This window comes from Ambystoma mexicanum, chromosome 9 (genome assembly GCF_040938575.1).
Source record: "Ambystoma mexicanum isolate Mex_15411 chromosome 9, UKY_AmexF1_1, whole genome shotgun sequence".
NCBI lineage: Eukaryota > Metazoa > Chordata > Amphibia > Caudata > Ambystomatidae > Ambystoma > Ambystoma mexicanum.
Genome location: NC_090931.1, coordinates 665,488,209 through 665,514,233, shown reverse-complemented (window position 1 = coordinate 665,514,233; position 26,025 = coordinate 665,488,209). Strand labels below are relative to the sequence as shown.

General features: G+C 46.6%; 1 protein-coding gene across 6 annotated transcripts in view; it reads left to right on the top strand.

Annotated features, from left to right (window-relative positions):
- TRAK2 (trafficking kinesin protein 2) overlaps positions 1-26,025 on the top strand; it is a 522,775-nt gene that overhangs the window by 482,116 nt on the left and 14,634 nt on the right. For 5 of the 6 annotated variants that reach the window (XM_069615471.1, XM_069615472.1, XM_069615469.1 and 2 more), the window contains one exon: positions 13,069-13,168. In XM_069615471.1, coding sequence (XP_069471572.1) covers positions 13,069-13,168 — 100 coding nt within the window. Of the gene's footprint in view, positions 1-13,068; positions 13,169-13,275; positions 13,506-26,025 lie in introns of those variants that run through there. The other variant, XM_069615474.1, reaches the window with a different exon arrangement.

Sequence of the window (26,025 nt, the reverse complement as noted above, 5' to 3'; positions counted from 1 at the left end):
GTCGACAAATTAATGTCGAAAAACAATAATGTCGACAAACAAAAATGTCGACATTTTTCGATATTTTTTCGAAATTTAATTTATTGTATGAATAAATAAATAAATATATATATATGATGTGTTGAGTATGAGGGGTGGTTGGGGGGGTGGCAGGGGGGTGTTGGGTGAGGGGGGGTTGGGGGGGGACCCCCCATAGTAAATACTATTTTTATTTATTTAATTATTGACTAAATAAATAAATATATAATTGTTATGTGTTGAGTATGAGGGGTGAAAGGGTGGTTGGGGGGGTGTGGGGGGGGTGGCAGGGGGGTGTTGGGTGAGGGGGGTTGGGGGGGGACCCCCCCATAGTAAATGATCCTTTTTTAGGTTATTTATTTATTGAATAAATAAATAAATAAATAATTGGTATGTGTTGAGTATGAGGGGTGAAAGGGTGGTTGGGGGGGTGGCAGGGGGGTGTTGGGTGAGGGGGGTTGGGGGGGACCCCCCCCCCCATAGTAAATGATCCTTTTTTAGGTTATTTATTTATTGAATAAATAAATAAATAAATAATTGGTATGTGTTGAGTATGAGGGGTGAAAGGGTGGTTGGGGGGTGTGGGGGGGGTGGCAGGGGGGTGTTGGGTGAGGTGTTGATAGTTTTAAGGGTTTATAGTCATAATGTCAACAAAAAAAAGTCGACATTTTTTTTTCGAAAAAATGACTTTTTACATTATAAGTATAGGATGTCGACATTATTATTTTCGACATTTTTTTTCGAAATTTTTGTCTGTCGACATTTTTTTTTCGACATTATGACTATAAACCGATTGCATAGTAGCTGTGGATTGAAAAGACACTTATTATTAGGATGTACCTATGGGGCCTCTTCACAGGCCATACCATTGTTTTTCCCTTTTCAGAACCAGGTTTTGCCATTCGGCCCCCGCTCCACTTCATTAGTCTTTACAAAGCCATTTTCCACAGGGGCTACATTTCTTCACCTTTAATGCATATATCTTTACCCTTACAAACCTAACTGAGCAGGGTGCATTCTCTTGGCTTGCCGGCAACAAATCTACAATACTTTCTGGACCCATTATCCAGACTGGGTCTGTCAGTCAACATCCTAATATCCACTTTTTGCCCTTGAGAATAAAATTCATCTTGTTCATCTGTGATTCATTGGTAGCTCAGATGTCTCCCACAAAGAAGTGATTGATCGATGTTTTACAATCTCCCTGTTTGCGTCACAAGGAGACTTTGGCCTTGGGGGTCACAGCGGCTTTTAGGTGTTGTGGCAGTGCTCCTGGCCAGGCTTCACATGTGCTATACTCAGCTCCAGTGTCTGGATCACCAGGACAAGCGTGTTCTGATCCTGGATTGACACCCCCCTGTGGGAGCCCCGTTTTAGAAGTCGCTGCTCCAGCTCAGGCTGACAGCAACATTGTCGCCCTACAGTTGATCTTGAACTACCTGACGTATGGGTAGCGGAGGATGCGCAGAAGCCCATCAACTTACTTGAGTTGAGAACATGTCTTGTCCTTCAGGTGTTTCTGCCAGTTATTCAGCAGGCCAGGATCCTGGTTCTCATGGATAATGTTGTAGCCTATATTATACCAACAAATCGGGTATCACTACGTCCACTGAAGTATGAGAATGGGCTTTGGAGGAGTAACAATCGGCTAGATCTACAACTGTTCCCCCACAGGAGTTGTGTTTAGTCACTTTGGACAGGAGCATTAGGGAGTTGCCAGCTCTATCCCGAAGGAATTCTGTAACATCTTTCATGCTGTTTTTATTTGTGTTGGGGAGAATTCTCATTTCTGTGCTAATTCCCTTCAACCTTAGAGACCCCCAGCTCTTTTGCTGGGCTTTAGGACTTTTTAATTTTAACCCTGGAGTGAGTGAGGCCTTTTTCTCACTCAAGTGTTTTGACCTGATTTGGATTATGTGTTTTCAATGTTTTTTGGGAGTCTGACAAACTCCATAGGCATCTGCTTTTTGGATGGTGACACAGAGCACCTACAGTGCAGTCTCACTGAGAAATCCTGTAGATTTCTCATACGGTTTAAATACCTTTTTTCTTGTGTGAACTACCGTTCCCAAGAATAGTAAAGTGAAATTGACTTTACTTGTCTTTTCTCTTTGTAGGTCCAGCACACACCATCTTATGTGGAGTGCTGGGGGAGGGGGGGGGTTTACCTACTAGCCCCTTATTCTACTTTCTCATGTAACATTTGTATTACCCTCACTACTTTAAATGGCTGGTGGCAGTGGTTTAATTTTTCCTACCATTGTGCTTTTCTACCGCAGAACAGCACCCATGGGTGATCATTTTGTCAAAATGGCCCGACTTCTTTTTTCGCCCTTTTCTGTTTGTGAGGTCTTTCTTGGGTTTTACTCGGCGTCGAAACAGATTCAACCCCTTTGTTTGTCTTGCCTTTGGCGGGCTTCAGCCCTGAAGCCCGCCTCTGGCTCCACTGTGTCTGGAAGGACAGGATGTGAGGGAGGGTCTGAAAACTCCCCTGTCCTTTCACTCTAGGAATGCCTGAATGCAACCAGTCCTGATTGGCACTGGCCTGCTGTCCTTTCAGGGCAGCACCCTGCTGTGTGATTGACAGCCTAGGCTGTGCATGAATGGGAGAAACCTACTTAAAAGGTGAGGGTTTTGGGACAAGAAGCAGAGTCGACCACTGGGAGAAACACCGGACGATGAAACCGTGAACAAAGCTTGCTGCATCCTCCTGGACCTTTGAATTGCCTGGTGAAGCCCTGCTGCTGTGCTGAAACTCCTTTTTTCAATTTGACAGAAGCTCCAGAAGGGACGACTTCTTCCCTTGGGTTAGTGGGGCCAACTAACCCCAAGACTAACTCCACTGGTCCGTCTTTCCCGACTGGCTGTACTTCTTCGCTGCTGCAAGAACAGAGTGCCAGAGGTCGAATAATCCGTAGTAGAGTGCAACATCTGAAATCCTGCTAGAAGCGCCAGGAGTCTCCTAAGGACCCTCTATAGCAGGACGACCAGATCTCAAGTCCCCTCACCAGAGTGCAGGACCTAATGATCGAAGGAAGCCCAACCAGTATCCTAGATCCACAACAGTGCTGTTTGCTAAGCGCTGAAACCGCAAAGTGCCACTGAGCCGAAAAGAGCCCGTAGCTGCCGACGACCTCCCAAGTACTGCCGCAGTAGCCCTCCAGACGTCCTTGTTAGGCAAAGCAGAGGTCTATAATTACAAGTATTCAAATAGATTCTTATATTCAAGTTTTCTTGGTAAAACACTTATTAATTTCAGTCATTTATAAAACATTCACTAGAAGGGAGGCAATCTATATCACACAAATATACTTCTGTACTTCACAAAATCAGGTTCTGAGGCATCTAAACTACTTTGAAAGAGGAGCAAAATGGCATTCAGAGCATTTGAAGTAGGAGCAAAAAGGCATAAGCTAATAAAACAAATATTACAGTTACTCTAAAACAGCGCAAATTGTTTACGTTCACCAGAGGCGTTGATTCAATGCAATAGGTTAGGCCAAAGTCAATGGGCTAAAGTCTTGTATAGGATGAAGCAGTTCTGGAAGTGAAACGGAAAAGTCTTTGCCAAAGTTCTCAGGAGTAGTTAATAAAGAAAGATTCATATTTCGGGTCATAAGATGCCTAGGCCTGCAAGTTGCCAAAGTTTCACATACTTTCGCAGTGAGAGGTAAGTTCTCTCGATTGGGTTTTCACAATACCTTACACTGAAGAAAAAGATGAAGCTGAAGACGTCTGTTCCTGCAGATCTCGCTATTCCTGAGCCTCAGTCCTGGGGACCAGAGGGAGGACGTTGGGGGGGTGGGGGGGAGAGACGGGACTGCACTGCACTGGGACTAGTCAAAAAGCTGGCAAAGGCAAATCTTCGATTCCGGTAGCTGTTCTCAAGCACACAAACTGGTGTCCTTCTCCCTGGCTATTTGGTTTCCTGCAGCACTCTGAGGAAAATGGAACCGGCTCCAAAAATGGTATCCAGGTGGCTTACGAGTTGATTGGTCCCACCAACTCAAAGGGAGTAGTCGTCCTTGAAGTGCTTCTCTGTCGAGATGAACTTGGCAATTCAGACCTGCAGCAGGGCATCACCGGGCAAACCAACTGTCCAGGAGTTGCCGCAGCCGTCCTCTTCCAGCTCGTCTTCGGTTCGTTCCAGTGGTCAACTCTGCCTTCCAAGCCAAGAGACTCACCTTTTAAACAGTTTTCTCCCATTTATTTCAGCCTAGTTGCCACTCTCCCAGCAGGGTGGCTGTCCTTTCCAGACAGTCAGCCAGTCAATCATGCCAGACTAAGCACAGGTAGTTTCGGGCACCTCCCTCACTTCCTGCCCACCCCCGACACTTGGGCGCCAGAGGCGGTCCTGAAGCCCGCCAAAGGCGTAGGAACAAAGCGACCAAACCTGGTTTGGCACACAGAGACAAACTCTAGAAGGACCTTTCCAAAAAGAAATGGCGAAAAAAGACCGGGACCCGTTTAAACAAATGAGGCTCAGATGCCATCTTGAAAAACATGGCTCCTGCGATTTGACGCTGCCGGTGTTCGCGGTTGTGAAAAATCATGGTAGTTTGTTGCAAAATCACTGCCACAAGCCATTTCGAGAGGAGAGAGTAGCATTTGACTGCTACATGAGTTTCTAGACCTAGGGGATACTAGGTAACCCCTCCAGCACTCTATTGTAAGATAGTGTGTACTGGTCTAGGAATTTGAAAAGACTAGTAGTCCATTTCACTTTACTTTCTCTGGTAAACAGTAGTTTATCCCAGAGAAGATATTTAAACCTTGGGACAGCCTAAACGGCTTACCTGTGTCACTGCACTGAGGGTGCTGTGTGACACATGAAAAGATGATGCCTATGGAGTAGTCTAAAACTCCATAATTAAACAGCACAAGAGTAAAACACATTCAAAATACAGGAGAGAGTGGGGAAAAAGGTTTACACTCTCTCCAGGGAAAAAATGAAGTCCTCCTCAAAATCCAGCAAAGTTGCTGGGGGTCTCTCGTGGAGGGGAATTAGCACATTTATGAGAATTCTCCCTAACAGTCCTCCTTGTCCCCATGACTGAGGCTCAGGAACAAGGCTCTGCACCGCTGTAGCAAGACAGAATTCAGCTGGACCACTCTTCTTCAAACCAGAGGTACTTTTTAGACTTGGGGTACATACCTCATTGTCTTTTTAGCTGTGCTTTTCTCAGTTAGGATCTGCATTAGCTTACTTTTAGAGTTCATCTCAACTCTGTTCTCGCAGGCTTAACTGCTTGTGACCCTACAAGTGATTTTCTACAAATTCTCTAAAGTTGTGCAATACTGGTTCTGATCTAAGAAATGCCTCGGCTCCATAAACTGTGTTCCAAATAACTTTGGCTATCCTGGCTCCTTGAAGACTCTTCAAGTCCATTGACTTTGATATTGTTTGTCCCTCATAGGTGGTAACCTGTTGTAGACTGTTACTGCTGGGAAAGGCTTGTCTAGATTTCATTGGAAGATTTAGTTGTCCTCACGTTTACTGAGAACCTGTTTAACCTTTTCCTTCCGTAAAACCTTTCCTTTCTGCAACCTCAGAATCTGCAAAGTATAACTAGTGACTAGTGTGATATATAAATGCCATTACTGTCCTTGTGAATGAAGTCACGTCAGGGTGTAGGAATTGAGTAAGAAGCATATCCAAAGAGTATCCACTAACTTGTTCTGACTCTGAAAAGTGATTTTAAAGTGCATTTACAGTGTTCCATGAATTTACCAGGTTACTCACCGTAGTGACCACCTTACTCCTAGTCCATAGTCCCCTTTCCTCCATACTTATGGGACATCTCTCCGTCCTGTGGGACGGGACCGGAGCACTTTGTAAAAAGCATCCACATTTTTTTCAGAAATGTGTCCCTCCTCGCTTTCCTGCGCGGGGCCCGGCATGCGGCCGTAACCCCGCCCATCTTGGCTCCGCCCCGCGCATCGCCCATCAGTCCTTTTCTATCGCAGGGTCAAAGACCCCTTAGCAATAACAGGAAGCTTATTAGAGGGGACGACGAGCAGCCGGATGGAGGAAAGGGGACTATGGACTGGGAGTAAGGTGGTCACTACGGTGAGTAACCTGGTAATACTCATATGTCCCGTCCCCTTTCCTCCATACTTATGGGAGATTCCCAAGCACTCCTTGCAGGAACTATGGGTGGATGGAAATACCCCTTACTGAAACAGGTTCTTCAGCACAGCCTGGCCGAACTGAGCGTCAGCTCTAGAGCTCATATCGAGGCATTAGTGCTTACAGAAAGCAGATGGGGAGACCCAAGTAGCCGCTTTAGCGATGGACTCCCAGGGAACATACTTCTGAAAAGCAACCACGGCTGCCTTGCCTCGCACCTGGTGTGCATGGATACCTTTTAGGAGGTTTCAGCTTTTGGACGGTGAAAGATTCTGTGATACAGGCGGTAATCCATCTGGAAATAGATGCCTTAGACGCCGGCCTGCCCTGAGGCTTACCGAAGGTCACAAACAGTTGGGAAGAGCTCCGAAGCTTGAAAGTCCTGTCCAGGTAGAACTTAAGAGCTCTTCGGACACCAGGCAGTGTAGAACCCTTTCCGCCTCCGAGGCAGGGTTCGGAAAAAAGACCGGAAGGGAAATCGACTGATTCAGATGGAATTCGGTCACTACCTTTGGTAGGAAAGCTGGGTTCGTCCGAAGGACTACCTTGTCCTTGTGAAAGACCAAGAAAGGATGCTCCACCGACAATGCCTGGAGCTCACTCACTCTCCTCGCTGACGTAACGGCTACCAGAAAGGACACTTTCCAGGACACGTACTTGAGGTCAACCGTAGCCATTGGCTGAAAGGGTTTATGGCACAGCGCCGTCAGGACTACATTTAGGTCCCAAGGCGGGTGCGGACTACGAACCGGAGGGTAGATGCGTGTCAAGCCAGCAAAATGTCTCTTCACCACTGGGTTAGTTAAAGAATAAGAACACCGGTCTGTAGAGAGGTAAGCAGAAATCACCAAGAGATAAGTCCTGCAAGACAGAACATGAACCCCTGACTCTGCTAGGGAGGATACGAAGGACAGCACCGTGTCAATCGTTGCCACCCTCGGGTCCAATTCTTTCTCCAAACACCAATGACAGAACCTGAGCCATTTACTCTTGTATTGGGATCTGGTCGAGGGTTTCCTGGCTGCCTGGATAATGCGCATGTTATCCGCAGACAAACCCAAATGCTCTAGAGACGTGAACTCAGGCACCATGCCGCCAAGTTGAGCGATTGTGGGGAGGGGTGCCACATCTGCTGTTCCCCTTGTTGAAGAAGATCGGGAGTTACTGGTAACCTGATCGGCGGACACACCGACAGGTGTTGAAGTTATGAGAACCAAAACCTGGCCAGCCACCACGGAGCAATCAGTAGAAGAGAACAGTCGACAGAGCTCTCCAACTTCCAAATTGCTCGATGAACCAGGGGAAGAGGCGGGAAGGCGTAAGCTCTCATGTTGTGCCATGCAATCTCGAGTGCATCCCCCAAAGAGGAGGCCCCAAGACCCCCTCTGGAGGCGTACTGAGGAAGCTTCTTGTTTACCGCCGTGGCGAAGAGGTCCACCTCCGGTGTGCCCCAATGCGAGAAAATCCATGAGAGGATCTCCGCCTTCAACTCCCACTCGTAGCTGACCACTGTCCGCCGGCTGAGGGCATCCGCAGTGACATTCAGCTGGCCCGGAATGTGCACTGCAAGCAGCCAGACCCCATGACGCACGGCCCACTCCCAAATCTGGATGGACAGGTCCACAAGAGGGGGAGACTTCGTTCCCCCTTGCTTGTTTTTGTAAAACATTGATACCACACTGTCCGTTCTTATGCAGACCACCTTGTTGACAATGAGAGGTCTGAGCGCCAGAAAAATCGCCAGAAGCTCCAAATGATTTATGTGCAGGAGCTTGTCCTGAGGTGACCAGAGGTCCGAGACCTGAAGAAGATCTAACGTCGCACCCCACCCCAAAAGGGAGGAGTCTGTCGTGATCGTCACCATGGGGGTTGGGTCCTGGAACCCCGCCCCCACTGACAGGTTGCTGAGAGATGACCACCAGTCCAGGTCCACTCTCATGAGATCCAGAATCATTATCCGCTTGGAATCCGGCTCCACAGCCTGACGCCAGGAACTCCGAAGAGCCATCTGGGTCCATCTCATTTTGAGACGAGGAAGAGCCAGTACACACAAGGCCATAAGGCCCAGAAGCCTCTGGAACCACCAGGCCGACATGCTCTCCGACTGCGCAAACATCTGACACGTGGCCAACAGATCCACCATTCTGTCCCCGGTCAGATACACTCTGCAGTCGATCGTGTTCCAACGAAAACCCAGGAAAGTCGGGTCCTGTGAGACCGTCATGGAGGATTTCCAGCAGTTCACCGACAGCCCAAGATGGAACAGGAGCAGAAGGAGAGACTGGAGGTTTTCCGCTGCTGCCAACGGCCAAGGGCTGCGTAGGAGCCAGTCGTCCAAATAGGGATACACATGGATACCCTGGAGACGAAGATGGGCCGCAATCACCAACATCATCTTCGTGAAGACACGCGGCGCCGAACTGAGGCCAAAAGGAAGCACCTGAAACTGGAAGTGTTCTTCTCCCAAAGAGAAGCGAAGGTATCTCCTGTGTGGATCACAAATCAGGATATGCATGTACGCATCCTGAAGATCCACCACGCTGAGCCAATCTGGCCGGGCGTGATCATCGTGAATTTCTCTTGGGGTAGGAAAAGATTGAACTTGGAAAGATCTAGGATGGTGCGCAGGCCAGCCTGGTTGGGTTTGGGCACCGTAAACAGCCGGGAGTAGAAGCCCTCCCCTCGCTCCCCAAGGGGAACGGATTCCACAGCTCTGAGGTGCAGAAGTTTCTGAACCTCGGCCTTGAGTGAGGGTGAGCCCGACAGCTGAAAAGGAGGGTTGAGGGGTGGGGTAGGGGGTAAAGGTAAGCGGAAGCCCGCTCGAGCGACTGACAAGACCCATCTGTCTTTTGTGATGGCCTGCCAAGCCTCCCAATGAGACGCAATGCGTCCTCCCACCGGGGTCTCGTGCGAGCGCGGGAAAACCCTCATTTGGCAGGCTTATCGGTGGTAGTGCCACCTGAACCTGATGAGGAGGCTGAGGAGCGGGAGAAAAACCGCGTACGCTGTTGTCTACGGTGGTTATTCCCCGCAGGAGTATCCACTCTGCGAGATTTGCGGTCGAGGAAGCCCCTAAAACCAGAGGAAGATCGACCTTGCGACAACGGCCTTTGAGACTTGAAGGGAGCTTTAACCAGAACAGACAATGATTTAGCCGTCTGAGTTGGTTTTGGTGAGCTCTACATCAGTAGAAGAGTGAAAAAGCTCCTTACCATCAAATGGAAGGTCCAGAACCTTGTCTTGCACCTCCTTCGAGAACTTAGTGGCATGCAGCCACGCTTGCCGCAAGTTATCAACCCCAAGCATCAGACCCCGAGCCGAGGTGTCTACGTGATGAGCCGCAGCCTCCAGGAGATCCTGGGCCAAGACCCTGGCATCGGAAAGGCCTCCTATGAAATCCTCCAACTTCTGGACCGGAATGTGCTCCTCAAACTCAGACAGGCCTATCCACATCCGCATGTTAGCTCCCTCCAAAATCAAATCTGCATTGGCCTGCCTGAGCTGCAAGGCTGAATTGGCAAAGATTTTCCTCCCTAGGGAGTCCAGGAGCTTGTTCTCCTTTCCCAAGACCTGAGTAGCCGTCGAGGAGGCTGCTGCAGGCCTGGATTGCAACGTAGCCGCAGCCACCACTGTGGAGGGGAGAAGCGGACAAGACGAGGCCACTTCTTCCGAAGAATGCAGCCTGTACCTCGCGTCAATCTTTTTATTGACAAAAAGTCCCGAGTGTGGCTTTTCCCAAACTCTTCGGACCTCGGCCAGAACGTCCTTCTGCAAGAACAGGCCGGTACGCTCCAAAGGAGACAAGGTGAACGCCCCAGAAAGCACGCCCTCCTGCGGAGCAGGTGCCTCGGGCACCGGAACTTCTAAAACTCATCATGTCCAGCACCCGGTCATGGACAGCTCTGATAGAGCGGGGAAGGTCCTTGTTGTCCTGATCGCCTTGAGGGTCATCTGACAGGTCAGGATCCTGCTGAGCCGTGTCAGGCCCTGCCTTGTCCACTGGGGACAATGGTGGCACAGGCGGAAGCGTAGGGGGAGGCACCACGAGCAAGGGAGGCGCTGGCGGGACCACCGGCGGAACGAGTGGAGCCGGAGGCGCGGGTGGACATATCTCCTTGAAAAGCCCTTTGAAATATTCCATCATGGGGTCGGTGCGCATAAGCGATTGAAATTTACCGAAAAAAGCATCCTCAGGAGATTGTTTCCGAACCTGAGGAGGCCTCTCATGAGGTGGACAAATCCAGGGACGTAACGGAGAAGGGTGCCACACCGGCCCCTCCACCGACGAATCCACATAAATCAAGGGAGCCGCCCCCGCAGGCAACGAAACATTGTGCGGAAGAGGCATCTGGGCGTTCCAATCATAAACCGGCCGGTAAGGATGCGCACAAGGGACCTTAGGTTCACCCGAAGGACCGAACCCTACACCAGGGGCCGATGGCGTAGTTGTAGGGGTAGTACCTAAAATGGCCGCCGTGGTCGTGGCGGGAACGGCCGCCATTTTGCCCTCATCTGAGGGGAACTGCGGCACGTGAGGAAGTGAGGCAGGGGTCCCCGTCGATGGGTCAGGGGTCTTAATTTTAGCCTTAACGTAAGGAACCTCGGCAGAGCCGGTACTATGAGGCCTGAAATGTTTCTGCAACATACCAACCGCCAACTGAGCCTTCGAAGGAAGGGCCTCGGCACTGCCAGTAAAAGAAGAAACTTTCTTCTTTGCCCCCTCAACAGATCTGGTGTCACCACAAGAGCGGGAACGGTGTGCTTTCACCGACAGGGCCTTGCCCGGCCCCTCAGAACTGTTGGTATCCTTAGCCGTTGTACAAGGGACCTCGGACCTAGGCCCTGTAGAAGCCATATCGGCACGGGCCTCGAACATCCGTTCGGTAACCTCAAGCCCAGCCAAGACCGCGGGGCACACCCCGGTTTTGTCTTTGAGGGAAGCTGAAAGGGCGGCCTCAGAGCAAGCTCCGGTACCCCACGACTCAGTAGAACGGGGTCTACAGACAGCCCCCACAAAAAGGGGCCTCGGAGCGTACTCCGGTGGACACAGGCCCCTTATGGAGACCCTCGGAGAAAACTCCGGTAGAATTATTAGGCCCGACAGGCACTTCCAGGGCGAACCCCGGTAACAGAGCGATCAACGCCCCTCCCAGCTCAAGAGGAACCCAGAAAGGTATGCCCTGGCCGGGGTGCTCTGGAAAGTAAAGAACTTACCGGGCATTTTTTCTTCTCGTCGATGAACGCCTGAAAATGCGAAGGAGGAGTCCGTCCGAACACCACCTCCCACCGCTCCAACCGACGTTGAAGTGCCCGGACCGAAAGGGAGTCGCAGTAAAAACAGGAGTCCCAACGGTGTTCCGGACCCAAACACTCTAAACAAAGAGGATGGGGATCCGCCCTCGCGAAGCGACGGTGACACGATGAACAGTCTGGAAAATCTAGTTTAAAAGACATAGACTAGTAAACGAACGCTAGCGAGAGCCAGAGAGGGAAAAAGGGAAGAAAGTCTTCATAGGATGCAAGTGCGTCCGGCCCCGATCGTGCAGAGAAAAGGACTGATGGGCGATGCGTGGGGCGGAGCCAAGGTGGGCAGGGTTACGGCCGCGTGCCAGGCCCCGCGCAGGAAAGAGAGGGACACATTTTTGAAAAAAAATGTGGATGCTTTTTACAAAGTGCTCCGGTCCCGTCCCACAGGACGGAGAGATGTCCCATAAGTATGGAGGAAAGGGGACGGGACGTAGGAGTATGCCATTTTAAATAACGCTTAGTTAAAAATTGATGTTAAATAAATAACTATGTATAAACGACACCTTGAGTGTGTTACTTGTGTTTACAGATTTTATTTGTCCAGCTCACATTTACCCCTCTTGAGATAGGCCTGGCTGCTCAGTCACAGTACCAACTTGTGTAGTACAGAGCTATACCAAAAGGTGGGCTACCTAATACCCATCAGATAAGTGTTGTGTAGTCCCACACAGTGTGACTACATCAATTATTACCCAACAACTTCTTGATTTTCAGCTAAGACAAGATTCTCCATTAGAAAATGTTACTCAAAGTGGTATTTGTCCTGGAAATAAGGCGGCCAAGGCTAGAGCTCGATTTGTTTCTTGCCTTTCTGAAGCCTACACATTGGATAGTGTCCTAGTTCCCGACACTTCATGCAGATTCTGCCAAATGCAAGGCAACATATGTAGCTTGTCAGTCATGTTGTCATCACTAATCCCTTGGGATGATAGATGGACCTTCATTTTGCAAGCATTACATGTGGGATGATTTCTTTTGATCAGGATGTCCTGGTTAATCTGTTCGCTTGTAGCCTTTTAGCCCATTCATCACATTCCCAGTATTTCTGTTCCATGTAAACTGTAGCAACAAATTGACAAGCCAGTGATATAAAAGTAATACAAGTTTACCTTCAGGTACTTTGTGCATAAGCCTGAAACCCTCAGCGTGTGAACTGATGAATGCACATTGGGTTCTAAATCCCATAGCTATAGTCGTTTTTCCATTGGTAAGAACAGTTTTCGGCCTGCCTTGTGGCGGGAGCATGAATGAGGGAGAGCTATAGACAGAACAACCAAATTTGTTTGAGTTAAATGTACTGCTAACGTTTTGGAATGTTTGCCACCACACCTTAATAATGTGTTTAGAATTGTACCTATAAATCTGTCTGTTTCCATATAATGTAAATAACGACCTTTTGATCGTAAGAGCATCTAGGTACCCCGGATGGTATACCTTGGCCTCAAACAGAATATTGTTTGTATGGGTTGTTTGTAGGAGGATGTTTGTATGCATGCTGGGATCGTAAGGGAATCTGGATCCTGAATTGTATGCCTGCGATCGGCAAGACTATTTCAGTGATGCGGGTCAAGGGTATTTTCTTTTCCTTTTTCTAACTCACTTCTTTATTACAGCCTCAAATCCTGGGAAGTGTCTGTCCTCAACAAATTCTACCTTCACTTTCACAAACTGTAGAATCCTGCACCCATCGGACATCACTCAGGTTACCCCCAGGTAAGGAGAGCCTTCTCGTTCGGGAAACCGCAGCATTTGTCCTTTACCTGACAGGATTCGCATAGAACGTTCTTCATTAGCTTTTGTGTTACATTGTCATTCTGCAGCTCTGATGTGTTATGTAGTTCAGTTGAAGGAAGAAAACCTGTCCCTCGAGTTCAACTTTCTTCTAAATGCCAGGATCTGGGAGTGGTCTACTGATGACGGATAGGAAGACAACCAAAAATCTTTGCCAATCAAGTTCCAAAGAAGGATAAGAATGCCCTATGTCCCCATAGAACATGGCCAAAATGATCATACTCAAGTGAGCGCAATAAAAACCTAGTACCCACTGTGATCTGTCTACCAGTTTGCCTTGTTCACTGTCAATGGGTAAAAATCTAGTTTTACAAATAATGCAGAATATGTTGAGTGAGGGGAGGAGCGGATATCAGAAGTATCAGCCTGTTCTCTAAATATTTGTCAAGCGGCACCTCTCGCATGCGGCATGTACCCGAGGTCCTCTGCAGCTTCTTTGATTGGTTACAGACTGCTATTTTGATGACCGCTGATTGATGGTAAGGGGGGGCGAGGGGGTCTTACTACCAGATGGCAGACAAGGATCAGCTTCATGCACCACAGCGCTGCTTCTCAGGTTTTAAATGATGCAGAGACAGTGCAAGACACTGGTCAGGGAAGCGGATGGTATGACTGGTCACAATTAGCCCCACTGGCAGTTCGGACGCCCGGCGATTAAGGTGGGGTGTGGGCAGGCTGTGGGGAATGGAGGTAATGGAGCTTGGAAAGCAGAAAATAGGCTGCCAGCAAGAAACGGACCGGCTTGAGGGAACCACTAAAATAAGGATGGGTAGCAGAGGCAAGAAGGAGATGGAGTGACCAGAGGCAGGTTGAGAAGGAGTCAAAATAACTGGAGAGAACGGGCAAGAGCCCGGAAGAACACGTGACTCTCCTGAGGAGCACTAATATGCAAATCCCCCAAGGTCAAAAGGGGTGGCACAGTAGGAATACTGTAATCAGTGAGGCTGATGCAGCTTGGTGAGTATGGTCAAGGTGAGACGTCTCCCTTATTGTGCACGCACAAAGTAAGATGCAGGGTTACCCTGCTCCCGTTACCCAGGGTGCAATGATGGCACCCAAGTCCCATGCTCGATGAGAACGCTCACCAGCTCTCAGTGCCTCTCTCCCACTGCTGCCTGCATCTATGTCCTCCATGCACACTTTCCCAAAGACTTGCACTCCAATTCAGCTCTCGTTGGAACTAGCATACTGGACACTTGGCTTGGAAGTAAATGGCAACCGCTGTATGACACCATTTACTTTACGAATTTGTAGGAGATTTTGGCGCTAAAGAAGTGCAATGATGGTTTTGCCAGTGGACCTTTTTTTCTTGTTTACTATAGTTCTTAATGTACAACAGTGGTCTGCAACAAGAACTGCAGAGTGGGTTAATTACATTAGTGGTTAAAAATCAGTGGTCTGCAACAAGAACTGCAGAGTGGATTAATTACATTAGTGGTTAAAAATCATGGATCCAACTCAGTCGCATTCCCCATTTATTTAAATTGGAGGAGCCACAGGAGGGGCCCAACAGCCTGATTATATATTGTTAGGAACTCTATAACACTTACATATACACGAGGGTTTATTGAGGCAGTTAATAACCTGCTGTTTCAGGAATAAAGGGGAGGGACCACATCTAGTTACAAAAAAGAAAATCTTAAATGATGGTACATTGCTTCGAGATAGCCACGTTAGGCTTTACAAAGGGAATCCATTGTGAGAAAGCAGTGTGAAATAGTTACATATGTTTACATCTTCAGGAGAAATCCTGACACTCCCCTTTCTGCCACCGTTTTTATACCACTGGATCTTAGCTAGGCATCTACAGACTTTGTACTGTGCATTTCATTCTAGATGCGCATTTACCTCCGGTTCAACCCAAACGGATCTAGACCCAATAAAGACCACTGCATGTTTCCAGAGTTAGGCACTTTTATATAGATATTCAATTTCACCAGCCAGAAAAACACACTGCATCAATAAGCATCTTACATTGAGCACATATGAGAATTTAAGAAAACACAATTTGCATCAAAACACTTTACATTGGGTCAGCATAACATGATTTCCCTATAACCTGAGACATCCTAACTAGCCCTCTTTGGCTATGAAAGCAGTACACTATGAATACAGTTTCAGCTCTGGTTATTCCCCTACCCTTGCCTAACGTTGGATTAGTAGCAAGATTGAGTTTGAGATTGCAAGAATGAGATTCTGACCCACTCTGCATGAATAAAGAAACCCCCAGCCAATAATTTGGATTCTGGCTACTTAGTTAATCCTTTGGTACTGGAAGGATTAAACCGGTTCTGCCTTCCCTGTCCACTCGGACACCTTGCCAATTAAAATATCCTGCAGAAGGGGGTCCTAATTGATTGTTGACCTATTTATACTCGCACTGAACTCTGCTTTTCGGAATGATAGTCTCCCCCTTGACTTACCAGGCCCTTCTTGCAGCCAAGTGCGATTCAGTCTGTTTCTGTCGGGACACTGCCCCAGATTCGAAATGCGGCCTTCAAGGGACAACCTCTGCAGTTACACCGCTCTCCAGCCCAGCCAAGAAACCTCCAGAGACAGCTACGCAGGACAGCCCTCTCCTTTCAGAGCAGCCCCTCTCTCTCACCAGTAAGCTCCCAGTAAAAAGACCCTTCCTTGCTCCCTCTTTTACACCTCTCTACAGTAAAAACTGCCTCTCATCCTTTGTCTCTGTACATTTTTCTTTACCGTTTTCCTAGCCTCTTCATGGTGTCCTCTGTCACACCACATGCGAGAACCTTCCAGCACCCATCCTGCCCCCTCTGATTCTACTTGTGTAATATTCCAACCCCTGGCTTAAATGATCTTTGGACACTATTCTGCAAAACGCAGCCTCCCAATAATGCTGCAAATTCCTGCTTTGCACAATTCACGTTTATTTTCAAGGCCCATCGCGTTGTTACACTGCACGCTCTGCCTCGCGAAGTACTGCTGTTCAGCTTTCAATTTTGCATTACTTTCTGAAACTGGTGATGATCAGTGAAGTGTTTGTGCACCTGCTGCAATATTAGTACACTCGTAGGCCTGTGGCCTAACAAATCTAGCCCACTCAATTCACCCCTATACAAAGTTTTAGTAAGCAATTTCACCCCCTTTTGTCCCCAATACTAAATGTTTTAGATCCATGTACTACACACAGAATAGGCTGCACAAATTCTTTAGCTCACAACCTCTCCGACACATACCACCCTACTTACCCTACAAATTCAATTATACATCAGGTGGCGATATAAGAGCCAATGCACATAAAATAGCACCAAAATGGGCAAGATGCACGTGGTTAGCTCATCTCGTGAAAATGTCAACGTGTCCTTACAAGAACATACAAATTGAGCTTTCTTTTTTACTACGTATGGAAGTGTAGTTTCCATTGTGGACCTCATTTGGCCCAAGCTGCGTGGATCCAGAAGTTGCACAATTGAGACGCTTTATTTATTTTTGCATTTATAACGTGCACAAAACCCGGAGGCATCTCGGCGCAGTTAAAGGGTACCAATTACATTTAGCCCTTAGGCTTAGGGTGGTGGGTCGCACCAAACATACAAGGTACATTTGGGCTTTGAACACAATAAGTCATATCAGTTTCGGTACGTTAGACCTTTGAACACAGTAAATCGCATCAATCGGGTAGGTTGGCCGCTAAGCAGTGGATGGGTAGGGGAGGGGCAGGTGTAAGGATGGGGGTGGGGGTCGGGGGCCGTAGGCAGAGGTTGGGTGGTAGAGAGTATCTGCGCAGGTGAGGAGGGAGGGTGTATGAGGAGGTGTTAGTTGAACAGCCAAGTTTTGAGTGCTTTACGGAATGTCCAATACGATTCTTCCGCTCTGGCTTCAACCTTCCACAGAATGCATTATGTGCTTATGGGTTCAACGGTGTTACCAAAGGCTGTATAGTGTTTAGGGAGTGAAATATCACCAGGATATAGCAACCTAATACAAAATGTTATTCTATTTAGCAAACACTGGGCTTGCACACACCCCTATGTAAGTGGTGGGTTTTAGGTAGCTCAAACTTAGCTTTAAAGCAACGCAGTGGTGTACAAGAGCATACAGAAATTAGGTACATTAATATGGGTATGAATCAAATGTTAGGGATACACCTTTTGAAGGAATGCGGAGAGTGTCTACAAAGGGTTACAGGCCAGGTTGACGATGGCAAAAGCTAACCTAGTATTGATTAATGTGTTGGTGGAAACACAGCCATGCGCCAGTTGAAGCTATCGTCCTCGGAGTTTCACAAGATCTGACCTTGCTAACTGCATGTTTGAATCCAGGGTCTGCAGCAATGATGCCCTCTCTTACCACCTTCTGATATGAGAGATGAAGCCGAGTGGGTTCCCACTTAATTGGCGCAGAAGACCCCAAATGTTTCAAGTCCTAAAGCAACTCCTACTGCCTTTTCTAGCATGTTTCTTTGCCATTGTTTACCTGCTTCAGAAACTAAATCGGAATTTGAAATTTCTGGTCTTTGTTTTTTACCAAAGTATTGCACATTTCAGATTCTAGCCCCTTGCTTTGATTCTATTTTCCCCCATATGTTTCTCTTTGATTTAACTGGGAGAAAATAGTCCCCAAACAAAGATGCTCTTGCAATATTTGTTCGGACCCTCCTCCTAAATAAATGGGTGCCACAGTTATTCTGTAAAGAAATGCAGAAAAAGCAGCCTGGCTGAGCTAGATGGACAGGCTTAACACTGAAGACGCAGAACCTTTACAGGTGTGGGCAAAGAAAGGAGAATGGGATTCTGGTGAAGGAATTTTAGCATCTTCCCAACCGCCCGCCCACTCCCTCCGCTCCTGGGCCCTTCTCCCGTCTGGACAGGAAAGGGACAACACCCTCACATTTCAGTACATAGCTCCACCACATTAGTTCAAGCCTTACAGTTGTTTTTATCGTCCGCAAATACAGCTGAAATCAATTGAAAACAAAGATGGAATTGCTCATTAATCAGGCCTCACTGCATGAAGTTAAGCCTAGATCAGGACAGGCATCAACAGCATTTGAAAGCACAAAGCTATCACAAGACATGCCACATAAAGGAGCACAGGCTGCCAAGGTCCGGACAAGCCCAACTTGCACCGGCCTCAGATATTTGGGCTTGATATCTGGGATTGATTCACCTGAAAGGCACACCAATCACCAGAAGCAGGATGCCTAGCATTGTCCAATGAAATAACACAGCATCTAATACTTGCTGTAGTTGAGACAAATTCCCATGTGGTCGTGTGGGACCACCTTTTATTCTTCCAAAGTTCAGTCAATGTTTTAGGTCATTCAAAAATGAATTATTTAATTATTTATGTGAAATTTAAAGTGCAACACTTCGGAGGGGCTGTTTACATGTTATCTGCCACATTGTAGTATTCTGGTCCTTGATTAGGACAAACGGATAAAACATGAATACATTTCAAAAAAATAGTGTGTGCGTGGTACAACAGTCATTTTCCAACTTTACGCAGAGCATAGTCGCCCACCAAAGGTCTTTAAAATAACCCTTTGTAGCAGACACCTGACTCTTTTAGGCTTATTAGATCTCAACTTGTGTAAAACATTTTAAACCATTTACATCTACAAAGTGGATTACTTTGTACAGTAAGTAAAGTTATAAACGCTTGAAATCACAATGAGTTTACTCCAAAACGGACCCCATGATACTTGTAAAGGAATGTGGGTGTCTGGGTACGAGGATGACGCATTTGTTAGTCCTACAACATTCACAAACCTAAAACAAATGCCAAAGGCCTTGCAAGCATCACAACTTTAAAAACATTGCATGCATTACGTGACCCAATACAATCCTGCCTAGTGTTAGGCAAGAATGAGTGCAGTCCAACTGGTGTGGGGGGACTACACAAGACTTCTCTTGGTATTAGCTAACCCACCTTTTAATATAGGCCTGTACTACATAAGTTGGTAGTGCGACTGAGCAGCCAAGCTGATCTTAAGAGGGGTAATGTGCGCTGTAGAGCTGTGCAATGAAATCAGTAAATACAAGTATCCAAGTAAACACTTATACACTTAGTTATAATACATTACTTATTTTTTATACACAAGGATATTTAAAGCATTCTTTAAAAAGCAGTAATTTGCTGTAACATTAATCCCAAGGTAGGATTCAATTAAAAAAGTGAAGAATAAAGCGGATTCATTGATATGTTACACATGTTCCGGCTCTAGGATGTGATGTCATTTGAGGTCAGTATAGCATTTATATAGTATCACCTTTGCAATATTGAGTTGCTCAAGGAAGGAAAAGTTGGGTTAGATCAGAACAGACTGATAGGTTATAAGAACAGTTAGATTCTCCCAAAGGGATGTAGGCAGTCCATTATTCCAACATTAAAGTGTTCAACATTTAAAACCTGTAAGGTAACGAGCACTACCAAAGCCAATAGGTTCAGAAGGAGGCCTTTAGGGAGCCAGGACAGCCAAAGTCAATGGGCAAAGTCGAAGTTCTGATGCTCTTCTTTTTTTAGGAAATTGCTCTTAAATGGTCAGTGTTCAAAAGAGAAATCACAGCAACTCAAGAGGAGTCCCCTTTGGAAAGCACAAGCTCTAAGGTCAGTGCAGGTAAATTGAGGTCAACTTAGTGTTGGGTTAAATCGCACTCCCAAAGATAGGAAGCACCCCAAATGGCAAAAGGCTAAAATACCCCAAGCCCCACAGTACCTTGAAAAGAAAGGTGTTACAGCTGGTTGCCTTCACAATGCAATGCAGTAGACTCTTGTTCCTGGTCCTTGGTCGTAGTGACGAAAGGGAGGACGTCTGGCGGGTTCCTTCGGCAGCACTCGAGAGTGTGTCTCGGCAGCAATGGATTTCCGTCGATTCAGCGTCTTTGTGATTTTGACACCTTTTTTCTCAGCGCCAATGAAGAACGAAAAGCTCTGGTCAGTATTTCCTTGATGCCTCTGTCCTGGACTCTGGTGAGGGGACTCTGGCTGCAGATTTCTTGCTTCTGTAGGGTCCTCTGGATGCCCACGAAGATCTGGCCGGATTCGGACTTCGGAAGACAATGCACTCACATGTGGTTGACGTTCCCTGGGTATTGGGCATCTGCAGCCTATGAAAGTCACAGCAAGTCAGAGGTTGTGCCAAAATAGTTTCTCGGGGCTAGTTGGTCCCACCAGCCTCAGGGAGGAAGTTTACTGGTCTTCTGTCAATTCGAAAACTGGGTCAGCACAGCTGCAGGGCTTCACCAGGCCCTTCACGGTCCAGGAGTGTGCTTCTGGCATCTTCTCTCGTCTTCTGGTTTGGATGTTGTCATCCAGTGGTCGACTCTGCTCTTAGTCCCAAAAACTTCGCTTTTTATGCAAGTTCCCATTCATTCAAAGCCCTAGGCTGTCCATCACACAGCAGAGTGGCTGTCCTCGAGGACAGCCAGCTGGCCAATTGGAACTGGTTTCACTCAGGCACACCTAGAGACAAAGGACAGGGAGGTTTTGGGACCCTCCCTCACTTCCTGCCTTTCCAGACACACTGGAGCCTGGGCGGGCGTCAGGGATGAAGCCTGCCAAAGGCAAGCTACACAAACGACTCAAACATGATGCAAACAGTAAAAGCCTAGAAACTTACTAACTAGAAATGGAAAAAAAGAAGACGGGGGGGGGCCATTTTGAGAATATGGTAACCCTTTGGTGCAGCACTGTAGCTGAGTTTTCAGCCTGCAGATGCATGTCACTAGGAAGCAAAAAAAAAGAAACTGCCACCAGCCATGCAAGTGAGTTAGTGTAACAGAATGTTACATGAGAATGGGTTAAGGGAATTACTATGTACCCCCCAGCACTCCACATAGGGTGGTGTGTGCTGGACCCAAAAAGTAAAGTAAGACAGGGGTCATCTTACTATTATTGGGAACAGTAGTTCACCCAAGAAAATGCAGTTAAAAAAGAGTAGTCCAAGGGACTTCTCAGTGGCACTGCACAGAAGAGCAGATCAAGAGCAGATGCCTATGGAGTTTACCAGACTCCATAGAACAGTTAGAAACATAGAAAATTATGGTCAGAAAAACACGAGTGAGTGAGAAAAAGGTCCCACTCACTCGGGAGTAAAAATTAAAAAGCCTGCAGTCCAGCAAAAGTGCTGGGCGTCTCTAAGGTTAAATGGAATTGGCACAGAAATTAAAATTCTTCCGAACACTTAGCACGCCATTCCGAAACAGTATACGGCCTATGTGATTGTGGCCGGTAGAAGGAAAGGTCCATGTGCATATTCATGGTCCCGCTCAACCTTTGCTTAACCTCCCCCGAATCGATACATTGTGTCACAAGGATTGGGGACTGGCAGGGGGTTGTGGGAGGCATTGACATTTAGGTTGTCAGAAGGGGCTCCGAGGGATATGAAAAATGCAGGCCACCATTTCTCGTTCCTTGGTTTGCAAGGGGCAGCAGAGAACAATCTAATGCAATCTACCTGAGGGCCAACAAGTATATCGCCAATAAAATCCAGATTCTCCAAAATAACGCCCTTAGAGCAGCGCTGGGCATAGCAAAAAAAGCTCATATTTCAGAAACCAGGAGATTGAACAACTGGCTCGCCACCAAGGACAAAATCCTGCTAAAAACGGCCTCACTTACACATGTGTCTGAACAACGCCGCCCCACGATATCTCACTGAAAGATTTAAGAAACAATCCTCCAGCCGCCCAACAAGATTGGCCAACTCTAATCTCTTGACGGTACCTAGATTAAAACTTCAAACGGAAGCCTCACAGGATGCAGCTTCCCAGTTAATGCCGCTCAGCTGAACTCCCTACCTCCTGCTCTCAGAGCAGACCAAACTTACCCACACTTCAGACACATCATCAAGTGGATTAAAGAAACGACCGCTAAACAATGTGCCTGCCCCGCCATCACCATCCTACTAACCCACATCTCCTCCCAGTTCTGGTACATATTGTTTAGGTCCGCCACTGCACTCCACTACTTGCGTCAGCCTTATGTTGCCTGTATATTTTCTGTTGCTCCTCTTTCCTATTTTGAACCTGTGACCTTATTACTTTGACTGTATCCCAACTGTATATGCCTGTATAAACCTGTACAGCACTGTAACCTAAGCTGAAAATATTCTTATTTCTCTCTGCGCCCTGATAACCTCGGGCCAGGTGCGCATTGTAACTAATAAAACAATGCCTCACTACCTTGAACAGGTGCTTTGCACACTGGGGTTCAAAGTCTTTGCCAGTCATGCAAAGAACATCATTAGTCAAGTGATTGGTGGTGGGGCTTACCTACTGGTAGTTTCACCTCACATCTGCCCAGGTGATTAAACTAAGGTTTTGATCGCATGCTTACTCTTTTTGTATGAGTGGAAGGCTTGTAGGAGACAGTTTGTAGGTTTTTGTTCTGCCACCTTCAGTTACAACCCGTGCTCCAGATAAGATTTTGGAGCATTTTGCTCCCTATTTCTTAAGGAGTGAAATTATTTTATGATGTGAAAAAAAGCAAGTAAAAAACTTAGAACTGTAAAACAGAAATGTTTTGTGATTAATATTTCTTTGAGCTAAGTTATTCCTCCACATTAAGAGATAGATTTGTACCTTTTCAGATCGGGCAGTAATAGTACTTTCGTCCTGTGGAACTATGGTACACTACTGATCAACCGTATCCATGCAACTGTGAGGGGAAAGCCGAATGATCTGCTCCTATGTGTCTGTTTCCTATTTTTGTCGGGAGTATTTTTACTCCCTTGTGTGTTTTGGGAGTACTTGCCTATTTTTAGGGTGCAAAAGTGGCTGCCACACCCCTTATCTGTAGTGCCAGTTACAAAGAGTGGAAGAGCTTAGCTTAACGCACATTCATGTCCTTTATGGCATAAATATGTAATCTTCAGAGATGTTCACACACCAAATGACACCTCTTCCCGAGTACTGGAACTTCTGAAGTGTGTTCGAGCCCCTTCATGGCCAAATTGTAAATGCTGGCCTTTCAGTTTTTGTCGGACTTTGTGTCTATCTGCTGTATGATAAAGGGATAAACATATTGTAATGGTATTGATACAGTTAGAAGACTGGACTATTAAGGTGACCTTTTGATGGGTATGATGAGAAGAGTTAGATTGTTACAGGCAGGGCATACAGGTACTGGAGGGAAGGGCACACCAAGTTTCAATCAATTGGTATTACTGGACAGTTTACACAATTACCTTTTCTAACTCCACTGTTGAGTCCCTGGGTCTTCATCAGAGATTCCCACCCTTACCTGTGGGCTCCATTTTACCGCCAAAGGCTGTCATTATGTAATGCCTTCTTCTTTTGTCTGTGCTAACGTTTACCTACTTTAGAGAGCACATCTGGATTTAATCTTTTGGTGTTTCTCTCCAGGATTCCAGGTGTCTAATTATAGTCAATTGCATCTGTTTCCAATGCACTAGAGTTGGCTAAATTCAGGAGAATATATGCATCAAAGACAAAGATGTATTGTATTCGCGTGGGGCAGGAATTTCAGGGGGATGGGGTCCACTCCATAAATAAATAGGTGCCCGGTCATTGTGCTAATATGATCAATTGGAGCCTCACTGGCCTAGATAATCTGGTTTAGCACCGGTGTAAGAGGGCCATTAAAGGTATGGGAAAGGGGGAGGGCTGGCGATATGAAGATTACAGGTAGCCTGTTATGGAATGTGGAGTTTCCCACTGATGGGACCAGTGCCTCATGTGTATCATGACGGGCATTAGCCAAATCAGCAGACGCCTTGAATAGGTTTTTGTGCAGCAAGTAAATACAGCTAAAAGCAATTGAAATTACAGACCCCCTAGCCAGGTATGGCCACAATAGCAGTAGCGCTGGTATGACATGCGTTTTGATGTGATGTAAGTGGGTATCCAGTCATAATGTCGAATACAATAATGTCGAAAGTCAAAATGTCGAAAAAATTTAGTCGAAAATAAAAATGTCGAATTACAAAAATGTCGAATTTTTTTCGATTTTTTTTCGAATTAATGTTTAAATAATTAATTATAGTTTATAAAACATAATTTTTTTAAATGGTTAAAGGTATATCCATGGTGGGTGGGGGGGATGGGGAGGAGGGGGGGGTTGGGGTAGGGGTTTGGGATGTTTTTTTTTTATAATTAATTATTTGTTTTATTAAATACTTTTTAAAAAAAAAATTAAAGGTATATCCATGGGGGGTGTTGGGGGGGGGGGGATTGGGAGGAGTGGAGGGTTGGGGTAGGGTTTTGGGATGGGGGTTGGGGGGGGGACCCCCCCCCAATAAAAAACGTTAGTATGTGTGACATTTTACATAGTTATTTTAACATTGGTTTTTCGATTTTTTTTCGACATTTTATTTTCGAAATAATGACTTTTTCTATTATATGTATGTGTTTTCGACATTTTTGAATTCGACATTTTTTTTTCGACATTTTTGTAATTCGACATTATTTTTTCGATATTATGACTATAAACCATGTAAGTGGTATTGTATAGCCCACCTGTGCCCTTTTGGCGGAATCGTTGCCTGTGACTGAACAAAAAGGGATTGGTATTGGGAATATACACTTGGCTGGAGGGGGCGGCAAGTGTGTTGGTGCCTGTAGTCTGGAGGTTCCCAAGGTTTGAGTGCAGGTGTGGTTATGTGTGTTTTGGCAGCAACACTTGTTCGTGTTTTATTCTGAGGGAAGAATCTTGGATCTGAAAATCATAGTGCTGAGAAACCGTTATCTGCTGGCTTGGGCTGGGAGAGCAGATATAGAGCTGAAGGTTAGCTTTGACATAAGTTTTAAAGTTAACAAGGTATTAGTAGGCATGAAGTTGCACAATATGAGGTAGAGTGCATGTAGTATAAGGTGTTAGGACTGCAAATAAGTCAGAAAACAATTGAAATCGCAAGCACAATTGATCACTCGATGCGAACCTCACCCTTCCGTGAAGGCGTGTTTGGCTGCATCAACAAACTTTATAGAAAGACTGTTTAAAAATATTCTTTCCTCCCAGCATAGGTACCTATCCAAAACTTAGCTACTTTTCATACTTACCAGACATGGGGACTCATTACAAGATCGACGGTATCCTGCTGGTGCTACCGGCCGGTTGCCGCTGACCTAACACCGTTCCGCCGCCTTAGATCCCGGTGCCACTGGGACAGTACAAGTCCCAGCGGCCTGGGATGTCAGGCGGTGGATAGTGTAAGTCCCTGTTCCCTTGGAGTCCCATCGGACTCCACAGGAATGGAGACACGGAAGCACCGTTGCTAACGGTGCCAGTGCTTCTGTGAAAACCATGCCTACAGGGGCCGGTTCTCCCAGCCGATCAGACCTGCTGGGAGCAACGGCCCCTAGAGGCATTTTCGTAGTCTGGCGGTCCTGAAAAGGGTGCCGGTACATTGCTACCGGCACCCTTATTTCCGGACCGCCAGGCTTGTAATGAGGTCCATGGTCCACATAGCCACAAAAGGAACCTCCATAAGTTTGTAAATAAATAATTTTCTGGTAAGTAGCAATCGCTTTAATCAGTAAGAGAGATATAGTGTTAGAGTTTTCTTAAAGTCTACCTATGGTAAGACTTTATAAAAGTATCCCCTGGTATACTGAGCTCCAACTTCTAGTATAGGCCTGTACCACTCAAGGATCTGGTTGTATGGCAGAGCAACCAGGCTTACCTTAGGATGGAGATGTGAGCTGTGTAGGTAAGCAGAAAAACAAAAACTAAATTCTTAGAATATACATAGGCCCAAAGAAACACTTAGACAATAGTTATATCAAAATAGTTTTTTTATTTTGATATACACATGGTAAAGTTAAATCTTTAGGTAAGTAAGTACTATT